General features: G+C 42.3%; 1 protein-coding gene across 11 annotated transcripts in view; it reads right to left on the bottom strand.

Annotated features, from left to right (window-relative positions):
• Positions 1-12,615, bottom strand: part of dip2a (DIP2 acetate--CoA ligase A) — a 200,069-nt gene that overhangs the window by 111,465 nt on the left and 75,989 nt on the right. For 6 of the 11 annotated variants that reach the window (XM_090216476.1, XM_090216474.1, XM_090216475.1 and 3 more), the window contains one exon: positions 10,215-10,442. The exons of the other annotated variants lie outside the window; for them this stretch is intronic. In XM_090216476.1, the coding sequence (XP_090072602.1) occupies positions 10,215-10,442 (228 nt within the window). The remainder of the gene's footprint in view (positions 1-10,214; positions 10,443-12,615) is intronic. 11 annotated transcript variants of the gene reach the window in all.

The raw sequence follows: 12,615 nt of genomic DNA on the forward strand, positions 1-12,615 counted from the left end.
AAGATAAAGCAAAGCAGTTCGACACATACAACGACAGAGTCACACATGGAGTAAAACAAACATACAGTCAATAATACAGTATAAACAAGTCTATATACGATGTGAGCAAATGAGGTGAGATAAGGGAGGTAAAGGCAAAAAAGGCCATGGTGGCAAAGTAAATACAATATAGCAAGTAAAACACTGGAATGGTAGATTTGCAATGGGAGAATGTGCAAAGTAAAAATTAAAATAATGGGGTGCAAAGGAGCAAAATAAATAAATAAATTAAATACAGTAGGGAAAGAGGTAGTTGTTTGGGCTAAATTATAGGTGGGCTATGTAATCAAGTCTCCGTATAAATGCACCTGCACTGTGATAGTCTCAGAGGTCCGTTAAAAGCGCAGAGAGCATCATGAAGAACAAGGAACACACCAGGCAGGTCTGAGATACTGTTGTGAAGAAGTTTAAAGCCGGATTTGGATACAAAAAGATTTCCCAAGCTTTAAACATCCCAAGGAGCACTGTGCAAGCGATAATATTGAAATGGAAGGAGTATCAGACCACTGCAAATCTACCAAGACCTGGCCGTCCCTCTAAACTTTCAGCTCATACAAGGAGAAGACTGATCAGAGATGCAGCCAAGAGGCCCATGATCACTCTGGATGAACTGCAGAGATCTACAGCTGAGGTGGGAGTCTCTGTCCATAGGACAACAATCAGTCGTATATTGCACAAATCTGGCCTTTATGGAAGCGTGGCAAGAAGAAAGCCATTTCTTAAAGATATCCATAAAAAGTGTTGGTTAAAGTTTGACACAAGCCACCTGGGAGACACACCAAACATGTGGAAGAAGGTGCTCTGGTCAGATGAAACCAAAATTGAACTTTTTGGCAACAATGCAAAACGTTATGTTTGGCGTAAAAGCAACACAGCTGAACACACCATCCCCACTGTCAAACATGGTGGTGGCAGCATCATGGTTTGGGCCTGCTTTTCTTCAGCAGGGACAGGGAAGATGGTTAAAATTGATGGGAAGATGGATGGAGACAAATACAGGACCATTCTGGAAGAAAACCTGACGGAGTCTGCAAAAGACCTGAGACTGGGACGGAGATTTGTCTTCCAACAAGACAATGATCCAAAACATAAAGCAAAATCTACAATGGAATGGTTCAAAAATTAACATATCCAGGTGTTAGAATGGCCAAGTCAAAGTCCAGACCTGAATCCAATCGAGAATCTGTGGAAAGAACTGAAACCTGCTGTTCACAAATGCTCTCCATCCAACCTCACTGAGCTCGAGCTGTTTGCAAGGAGGAATGGGAAAAAAAATTCAGTCTCTCGATGTGCAAAACTGATAGAGACATACCCCAAGCGACGTACAGCTGTAATCGCAGCAAAAGGTGGCGCTACAAAGTATTAACTTAAGGGGGCTGAATAATTTTGCACGCCCAATTTTTCAGTTTTTGATATGTTAAAAAAGTTTGAAATATCCAATAAATGTCGTTCCACTTCATGATTGTGTCCCACTTGTTGTTGATTCTTCACAAAAAAATACAGTTTCATATCTTTATGTTTGAAGCCTGAAATGTGGCAAAAGGTCGCAAAGTTCAAGGGGGCCGAATACTTTCGCAAGGCACTGTACATTTATTACATCCAATTCTTAATTATTAAAGTGGCTAGAGATTTGAGTCAGTGTGTTGGCAGCAGCCACTCTATGTTAGCAATGGCTGTTTAACAGTCTGATGGCCTTGAGATAGAAGCTGTTTTTCAGTCTCTCGGTCCCTGCTTTGACGCACTTGTACTGACCTCGCCTTCTGGATGATAGCGGGGTGAACAGGCAGTGGCTCGGGTGGTTGTTGTCCTTGATGACCTTTTTGGCCTTCCTGTGACATTGGGTGGTGTTGGTGTCCTGGAGGGCAGGTAGTTTCCCCCCGGTGATGCGTTGTGCACCACCCTCTGGAGAGCCTTGTGGTTGTGGGTGGTGCAGTTACATAACAGTCCACCACTGTTATGTCGTCTTCAAACTTGATGATTGAGTTGGAGGCGCGCATAGCCACGCAGTCATGGGTGAACAGGGAGTACAGGAGGGGGTTGAGAACACACCCTTGTGGGGCCCCGGTATGAGGATCAGCGGAGTGAGTATATTGTTTTTTAAATTTCACCACCTTCACCACCAGGCCATTTAGGAAGTCCAGGACCCAATTGCACAGGGTGGGGTTGATACTCAGGGTGTTGAATGCTGAGCTGTCGTCAATTAACAGCATTCTTCCATAGGTATTCCTCTTGTCCAGACGGGATAGGGCAGTGTGCAGTGTGATGGCAATTGCATCATCTGTGGACCTATTTGGGCGGTAAGCAAATTGGAGTGGGTCTAGGGTGTCAGGTAGGGTGGAGGTGATATGATCCTTGACTAGTCTCTCAAAGCACTTCATGATAACAGAGGTGAGTGCTACGGGGCGGGGCGATAGTCATTTAGTTCAGTTACCTTTGAATTATTGGGTACAGGAACAATGGTGGCCCTCTTGAAGTATGTGGGAACAGCAGACTGGGATAAGGATTGATTGAATATGTCCGTAAACACACCAGCCAGCTGGTCTGCACATGCTCTGAGGACGTGGCTGGGGATGCCATCTGGGCCAGCAGCCTTGCGAGGGTTAACACGTTTAAATGTTTTACTCACGTTAGCCACGGATAAGGAGAGCCCACCTACATCTGTCAGCGGGCTACTTATTTGGCAGAAATAGCAGCATGCCTCAACAGTTTGATAAAACGTGCAAAACACACATGAAAACGTAATTACAATATTGGTGGGAATATGTTCATGATAAAAACAGAACGGAATATAATTGGATAAATTAGAAAAAAAATGAGTTGAGATGCAGTCACCACTCGTGTGTGGATCACCATTTCTAAAATGGACAGCTCCGGGTGCTGAAAGTTGAGTAGGCTAATTTACTATGATGAGCACTAAGAAATAAGAGCTAGTCTAAACTGTTTGACAATTATGTTATCAACATATAGCCATTTCCTACAAATACTGTCACCATGCACTCCTTAAATAAGCCTACCTCCAATCTGCGTCGGACTCAGGTCTCATGTCTGGGGTGGAAAATCTGAACGTACCATGCATGGATTCATAATGAAATCTCATATTGAATTATTTGCAAACAGCAACAGTTTCGTTGCAAACAAGACACACTGGTTTGGAATTGGAGAAATACGGTAAGATTCAAGTATTTTAATAGAGTAGGTAGGACTATCAATAGAGACATTGGTGATTTTACCCACTGTAATCAGATCGAATTGATTATCCCACTAAAGTCGTTTAGTAAATTAATTGGGAAGCTAGTAGGTTATTTATGTTCTAGTAAATGAATTGGGAAGCTAGTAGGTTATTTATGTTCTGGTCCTGCCAACTAGCAACAAGCTCAGGAACACATTGGCTGGAGGTCCAACATAGCAGCCAATCCCTGTTGTTATCATTCAGCTCATCCAGAAGGATGTGGACATAGTGCAATACTTGAACAACTGAAATTATATTGGTCTCTCACCAGTAGATATGTAGCCTAACAACACGACTGTCAAACTGGACAGACGTCTCACTAGAAGAAACAATGATATGTAGCCTAACAACATGACGTCTCACTATAGAAGAAACCATGATATGTAGCCTAACAACATGACGTCTCACTATAGAAGAAACCATGATATGTAGCCTAACAACATGACGTCTCACTATAGAAGAAACCATGATATGTAGCCTAACAACATGACGTCTTACTATAGAAGAAACAATGATATGTAGCCTAACACGACTGTCAAACTGGACAGATGTTTCACTAGAAGAAACAATGATATGTAGTCTAACAACACGACTGTCAAACTGGACAGCTGTGTTTCACTACGTGTGGCTAATTCCAGCTATTATCTATACGTTCCTAGAGGTCTGTACTCAGCAGCCAGCTATTATCTACAGTGGGGCAAAAAAGTATTTAGTCAGCCGCCAATTGTGCAAGTTCTCCCACTTAAAAAGATGAGGCCTGTAATTTTCAACATAGGTACACTTCAACAATGACAGACAAAATGAAAAAAAAAAATATCCAGAAAATCACATTGTAGGATTATTAATGAATTTATTTGCAAATTATGGTGAAAAAAAAGTATTTGGTCACCTACAAACAAGCAAGATTTCTGGCTCTCACAGACCTGTAACTTCTTCTTTAAGAGGCTCCTCTGACCTACACTCGTTACCTGTATTAATGGCACCTGTTTGAACTTATCAGTATAAAAGACACCTGTCCACAACCTCAAACAGTCACACTCCAAACTCCACTATGGCCAAGACCAAAGAGCTGTCAAAGACTACCAGAAACAAAATTGTAGCCCTGCACCAGGCTGGGAAGACTGAATCTGCAATAGGTAAGCAGCTTGGTTTGAAGAAATCAACTGTGGGAGCAATTATTAGGAAATGGAAGACATACAAGACCACTGATAATCTCCCTCGATCTGGGGCTCCACGCAAGATCTCACCCCGTGGGGTCAAAATGATCACAAGAACGGTGAGCAACAATCCCAGAACCACACGGGGGGACCTAGTGAATGACCTGCAGAGAGCTGGGACCAAAGTAACAAAGCCTACCATCAGTAACACACTATGCCGCCAGGGACTCAAATCCTGCAGTGCCAGACGTGTCCCCCTGCTTAAGCCAGTACATGTCCAGGCCTGTCTGAAGTTTGCTAGAGAGCATTTGGATGATTCAGAAGAAGATTGGGAGAATGTCATATGGTCAGATGAAACCAAAATATAACTTTTTGGTAAAAACTCAACTCGTCGTGTTTGGAGGACAAAGAATGCTGAGTTGCATCCAAACAACACCATACCTACTGTGAAGCACGGGGGTGGAAACATCATGCTTTGGGGCTGTTTTTCTGCAAAGGGACCAGGACAACTGATCCGTGTAAAGGAAAGAATGAATGGGGCCATGTATCGTGAGATTTTGAGTGAAAACCTCCTTCCATCAGCAAGGGCATTGAAGATGAAACGTGGCTGGGTCTTTCAGCATGACAATGATCCCAAACACACCGCCCGGGCAACGAAGGAGTGGCTTCGTAAGAAGCATTTCAAGGTCCTAGAGTGGCCTAGCCAGTCTCCAGATCTCAACCCCATAGAAAATCTTTGGAGGGAGTTGAAAGTCCGTGTTGCCCAGCAACAGCCCCAAAACATCACTGCTCTAGAGGAGATCTGCATGGAGGAATCGGCCAAAATACCAACAACAGTGTGTGAAAACCTTGTGAAGACTTACTGAAAACGTTTGACCTCTGTCATTGCCAACAAAGGGTATATAACAAAGTATTGAGATACTTACTTATTTTCCACCATAATTTGCAAATAAATTCATAAAAAATCCTACAATGTGATTTTCTGGATTTTTTTTTCTCATTTCGCCTGTCATAGTTGAAGTGTACCTATGATGAAAATTACAGGCCTCTCATCTTTTTAAGTGGGAGAACTTGTAATTGGTGGCTGACAAAATACTTTTTTGCCCCACTGTATATGTTCCTAGAGGTCTGTACACATGAACAACAGCTGCACACCAACAACAGCCAGGGCCTAAAATGTTATTTTTGGTACACCAGGCACTGTGGCAGGTAGATTAAAAAAATCTATCAGACACTCAGATTTTTTACCAGACAAAATAATTTCCCCCCATAATTACGTAAATAAAAAAATATTAAAAAAAACAGATGACCAAGCTTTGATTTAGCAAGAAGTAATGTGGTATATTGATCAATTCATTTCATTTTTTGTGCCTTCAGTCTTTTAACAAAAATATTATAGACAAAATGTTCACCTGCCCCTTTAAGGGTGGGGGGTTACCATGGTAACAAGGCATCGAGTCCTGTCACTTGTCTGTGTCTCTCTAGCTGTGTTTCAATACTCATAATAACCGCACTAACCTCACTATTTGCGACGTGAATTGAGTAAATAGTAGGCTTATTGGTCATAGTATGGATATAGTTAGTATGCCAAAAGTTCCTGATGTCGTACTACATTCGCCAAAATACGAAGTATACAAGCAGTGGAAACTATTTCCATGCTTTCTGGGCCCATAATGCAAATCTTCAGTAAATGGGTGTGGCTTCATAACTTTACAGATTGGAAGAAAATTACTGAAAATATGCAGTCTTAGTCAGACGAGAGCACATACAAATGTATTGCTTCAACTAACTATGACAAATGTTAAGAAAATGTTGAGCAATATAATAAAGTAATGACTTCTCAAATAAGTTCGGTTTAGACATTACCTAATGAGCGGCCGGCCGTGGGTTTAACCAGAGCCAAGGTGGTTTCATTTTCTACAGCGTCTCTGGTTGAACTAAGAGCTTTGTATCTATGTCGAGGAGGGGTTTAGTAGAGGAGGAGGACTTGGAAGACCAGCATGTACTGGGTGGCCGAAGACAGGGAGAGGCAGGGTGACAACAGGGGTAGACCCTCACTGGGGAAGAGGTCAGTGATTGAGGAGGGGGAGCCAAGAGAGGTCAGGCTCTGAACCACATAATAGCCAACATTGTAAACCTCTAGCAGTATACAGATTGAAATACAGGATGTGATAACTTCTGTCAGAGTCTGTGTAGTTACAATAAATGAGAATGACCTGAAATCATTTCTCTCTCCATCCCTCTTTCTATTCAGGACCACTGGTATTAATATGTGGTGGTCACCTTGGCCCTCCTCTAGATACAGGAGCAAGTCACCTTGGCCCTCCTCTAGATACAGGAGCAAGTCACCTTGGCCCTCCTCTAGACACAGGGGCAGAGCAAGTCACCTTGGCCCTCCTCTAGACACAGGAGCAGGTCACCTTGGCCCTCCTCTAGACACAGGAGCAGGTCACCTTGGCCCTCCTCTAGACACAATATTATGGTGACTTCCTGCAAGTAACCATGACATCTACCAATCACCCCCATAACTTAATCATTAGTGCTTCCTAAAAAAAAAAGTAGTTAAATGAATCAATGTTATATTCCATCTATCCCACAGTGCATTTGGAAAGTACTCAGACCCCTTGACTTTTTCCATAGATTATGTTACAGCCTTATTCTAAACATTTTTTATGGGGTATTGTATGTAGATTGATGAAGAAAAAAAAAGGTTTTAGAAACATTTACATAAGTATTCAGACCCTTTACTCAGTACTTTGTTGAAGCACCTTTGGCAGTGATTACAGCCTTGAGTCTTCTTTTGGGTATGACGCTACAAGCTTGGCACACCTGTATTTGGGGAGTTTCTTCCATTATTCTCTGCAAATCCTCTCAAGATCTGTCACGTTCGATGGGGAGCCTCGCTGCACAGCTATTTTCAGGTCTCTCCAGAGACGTTCATGAGACAAATATCCGCCCATGTCTGTGGCAGAGTAGAGGAAGTACAGGACATTCCTATGGAGTGTTGGTGTCGGACATGGGAGTAACCCATGTAAGCCCTCGCCAGGGTATCCCGAATACCAAGGCCATAGTCTTCATAGAGGAATACATGTGACGGAGGCAGATGGATGCCTTGCCTATGAATTAAGAACATGGGTGATAGACTCATTAGAGAATGATACCACTCCACTGTGTAGAGTTTTACAGGGAATCGTGCGTAGTGTGAGAAAGACAGTGGTCTGTGCAGAGTGGAAGGATAAGCTCAACATGGAGGACTCTAGGATGGTGATCATAAGCATCGCTGAAATAGTCTTATCATTTCAGACTTTAATAGCCACATATGGAGAAGATTTTACTGATGAGGGAACAACAATTGAGAGGGTTGCCACAGACCCAAGTATACAGGAAGCTGTATTCACAGAGAAAACGCTTGCAGTACCAGCCCATCTGTTGCCGAGGACGATCAGGAAGCATGTGACCCAGAGATATGTAGAACTGGACACTCCCTCAACCCCACTGCTCTCTCCTCCATATCAAAGGGCAGATAATCCATTACCTCCCAGAGAACTGGGACCAAGACACGGTTAACAGGGATTTGTAGAGGGATTGTGGAAAAACAAACCGTAGGTCCTAAAACCTGTCACACACAGGGTTTTCACAGGGGGGTGGGGGATGGGAAGGCAGTGGGATGAGAGATGTGATCCAGATCTGAGTAATGGTAATTATTACCCCGCCAGTCCCTACTGTAGCACAACATAACGAGGAAATAGATAAGCTGGTCAGGAAAACATTAGGAGAAGACTGGGAAAATGAGAATCTCACAAACTCAATCATAGATCTTACGGTAAAGCAGGTGATGAAAGCCACTAACCGAGTTAAAGTTGTAACAATACTTACTGCTGTTACCTTGGGAGTAATAACAAGAGAGACTTAAGGTTGTGGGAGGTGCTGTAGGAACAGCATGGTATTGGACTATCCAAATAAAGTCCAAATAAGGTGGATATTGGAATATGCAGCATGGGCAGTGATGGCAGTTACGGAGGAGTTCCGGTGGCATTGTGAGGATTCCATATAGTAAAAGCTTTGTTGAAACACATCTATAGTGCAGATCTTCCACAAGAGCTGGTGAAATTGATTCAGGCTACGGCTCACGTCTTTAGGGTAGCTTTAGGAGGTGAACGCAGTGAGGAGGACTTGGCTGAAAAACATCTCGTGATCCTGTAAGCCCTTGATGGAAGACTGAGGAAAAGCATAATGGGGACATTTAGAGCCCTACTTTTTGTGGACCTTAGCAGAAAAGCATATCAGTGGGCATGGGGTTCAGGGATAGCAGGAGATTGTGTCGGTCGGGTTCCTCAAGCTGTGGTCAGAGATTTAGTTTATAAATGTATCTACATAGATGCTTATGATAATCAGTAGAGAATAGGATTGTTTTAACTTAAGAGTTTTCTAGTATTTTCTATTTTCTCTATTAAGTCTGTTTCTATCACTCTCAGTTCTGGAGAAAACCAAAGAAGAAGGTCTACAGCCGGTAGTTGAATGATTGTTTAGTGATATTAAACAATAAGAAGTGTTTATGGTTTAATAGGGGGGACTGATGGATTCTGTTCAAATGTGACATGTTTCAAGTTAAACTGTAGTTTGTTTGTATCCTGTTTAGTGAATGATTACTGAGTATTAATGGAATTAAGGTCATGAAACGGTGTGTATCCTATTTAGTAAATGATCACTGAGTATTAATGGAGTGTAGGTCATGAAACTGTGTGTATCCTGTTTAGTGAATGATCACTGAGTATTAATGGAGTGTAGGTCATGAAACTGTGTGTGTATCCTAATTTAGAAAGGTTGACCTAATCAGAGAAGAGGAAATTGTCTAGCATCAGACAGCAGGGTCAGGCCCAGAAGATGGTCGGGGTGTGATTCTGACATCTGGCTAAACGAAGAGAGGAGCATGGACATTCCACAGGGGAAAGGGGGGAAAGTCAGTGGGGTCATAAAATGTATAGCTGGGGAGGTTTGAGGTGTACTGTGAGTATTAAGGGAAGAGTATAACATGTGTTGTGATCTTTACTAAATGGATGCACTCAGCTGACTATCTTTGGTATTAAACACTTGAAACTTCGAGCTTTTGGTCTCAATTCCTTATTGAAAAGAGGTAATAAAATAATTTTCCGTTTTAACAGAATGATGGAGGCCACTGTGTTCTTGGAGGCCACTGTGTTCTTGGAGGCCACTGTGTTCTTGGAGGCCACTGTGTTCTTGGAGGCCACTGTGTTCTTGGAGGCCACTGTGTTCTTGGGGACCTTCAATGCTGCAGAAATGTTTTGGTACCTTTCCTCAGATCTGAGCTCTTCGGACAATTCCTTCGACCTCATGGTTTGGTTTTTGCTCTGACATGCACTGTCAACTGTGAGACATTTTAAAGACAGGTGTGTGCCTTTCCAAATCATGTTCAATCAATTGAATTTACCACAGGTGGACTACAATCAAGTTGTACCAACATCTCAAGGATGATCATTGGAAACAGGATGCACCTGAGCTCAATTTCAAGTCTCATAGCAAAGGGTCTAAATACTTATGTAAATAAGTTATTTCTGTTCTAAAAAACAGTTTTCGCTTTGTCATTATGGGATATTGTGTGTAGATTGATGAGGAAGATAACTATTTAATCCATTTTAGAATAAGGCTGTAATATAACAAAATGTTGGGTTTTAGGGCCTTGCTGTGTGGTGAACAAGCCTAAAAGGACCGAGTCAGAATGAATGGGGTATCTGGGTGTAGTTAGGTGTGGTTAGGTAAAGATGTTTTACCTATCTGGGTGTATGCCATGAGGTCAGCCAGCACAGCGGTGGCAGCGTGGACACTCCCTCCAGGATGGGATGAGGTGGAGGATGCAGAGGAGGAGGTGGAGGAGCCCTGGATGACTCTGTTAAACCAGTGTTCTACGTTCGGCGCCGGGTGGTTCTGGTACGGCGTGGAGGACACCATCCGGCCCGCACGACGCAGTGAACCCTCGTCTTCTGATGGCGAGGACGTGTCTGTGAGGTCAGAGGTCAAAACAGGCAGGGAGGCAGGTTCACAGCAGACAGAGACAGGAAGTACCGACGTGTGTTCCAAATGGCACCCTATTCCCTACTTGTGAACTGGGCCCATAGGGTTATTTTATTAATATGCAACCAACTCATGCCTTGGAAGGGTGGAGACTGGAAACTAGGGAACGAGACAGACTCAAGGCTGAAACCCGTAGGGCAGGGATCATCAACTAGATTAAGCCACGGGTCGATTTTTTCTTGAGTGGATGCTCGGGGGCCCGAACATGCTTACAAATCATTTGTAGACTGCAAATTGACCGCAAGAAGCCTAAACGGATATAATATTTGACCAAAACATAATAATTTCAAACTTTGCTTACATTTGTATATCAATAAAATGTATTTAAAGCCCTTTTTACATCAGCAGTTGCCACAAACTGCTATACAGAAACTCATCCTAAAACACCAATCAGCAAGCAATGCAGATGTAGAAGCATGGTGGCTAGGAAAAACTCCCTAGAAAGGCAGGACTTTGAAAGAAACTAGGCTCTGAGTTGGAGGAAGAAACAGAGGATCACATATATCTATCGATATATTATGCATGGGAAAAATTTTAGAAGAGATTTCTCAAAAGAAAATAAGTTGGAGCTGAATTCCTGGTGTTTTTAGTCTTATGTCCAACAATAAGAAATATATAAATGATAACAGGCCATACCGTATAAAAACAAATAACTACAGGACGTTTCGGAATCATTTTAGAAATGCCGACAGATCATTTGTTAATTCGGCATGGTGGGATCTTTTTTTGTCTGTACAATTAATTACACGAGAAATGGCGGTGGGAAACACCTTAATGTGCAAAAATGTATATAACACCATGTGATATGGTGTGTGGTCCTCCCACTACGACTCGGGAAAGCATGCAGTTTTTTAGGCTACAGATTCAAAACAGTGGTAAAAGGTATTCCCACACCTTGACTTATTCCACATACAGCCTGAATTCAATATAGAGTTTGTTTAAATGTATCACCCAACTACACACAATACCCTTTAATGACAAAAGTGAAAACATGTTTTTATTGAAAATGAAATGCATGAATCTCATCTTTATAAGTATTCACACCCCTGAGTCAATACCTTAAAGCGTCAATGACAACTGTGAGTCTTTCTGAATAAGTCTAAGAGATACTTACTAAAAATAAATAAATAAATAAATAATATATATATATATATATATAGTTACAAAACATTAAGGGTCAGTGTACACCTATTAATTATATTTTCACCTGTAAGTTAATAGTGTAATTGTTTGGTACGGTGTTTGTTCAAGCCTTTGTTAAAAGAATTATACATGTTTATACCACGTACTAAGGTTTAAATTACAGTGAATTAGAGTATAAATTACCTACTCATTTATCCAAATCTTAGCTAGAATTGATATGACTCGATTTAGAATGTCAGAAAGAGGTAGTTTCACTAAAGGTGATAGAGATGGGGTGGGTCAAGTTGAGCAGCTGCAGCAACACCTCGCAAATTTAGAGCCTTCATCAGAACAAACAGAACAGCAGGAAGAGGCCCAGACTGGTGTGGAGTCACTTCGGCCAGTGAATGATGATACAGAGGCTGCTAATGAGATAGCACAACAAGAGCCATGAAAAGGTGAGAGGGTCCGCAGGTTAACTGAAAAGGGCAGAGAACTGCGCGACGAAAGGTGGAGACAGCTCGAACATCGTTTCAGGGTCAGCTATGAGAAGTGGAAGGCTCTGGTAAAGGAAGCAACACTGTCACTGACAGGCTGTTGCTCTGAAGACCTACTAGAATACATCTTAAACAAGATTAGCCATACCTCTACAGAGCTAAACCTTGTCTATGTAAATTTGCGTCAAATCGACATTCCCGACAACGATATACGACGCAGAGTTGATACTTGTGAAGCAGTTACAATGTCTATTATCAAGACTGTAAGGTGTCATTTAAAAGGCAGGGAAGAAGGTCAAAGTAACCAGATAGAGTTGCACTGGAAGGACAGCAATTCCTTGTGCATGTCCGAACTCTCACATAAGTCAAGTCTCAACTATCAGCCCTCAAGTGCTTCCTCCCAGTCTCAAAGCAACTCAAAGGTCAACTCCAGACGCTCAAGCGTGTCATCTGTCAAGAGACAAGAGGCTGCGGCGGAAGT

Source organism: Oncorhynchus mykiss, chromosome 22 (assembly GCF_057628025.1).
Source record: "Oncorhynchus mykiss isolate SJ-2025 chromosome 22, ASM5762802v1, whole genome shotgun sequence".
Taxonomy (NCBI): domain Eukaryota; kingdom Metazoa; phylum Chordata; class Actinopteri; order Salmoniformes; family Salmonidae; genus Oncorhynchus; species Oncorhynchus mykiss.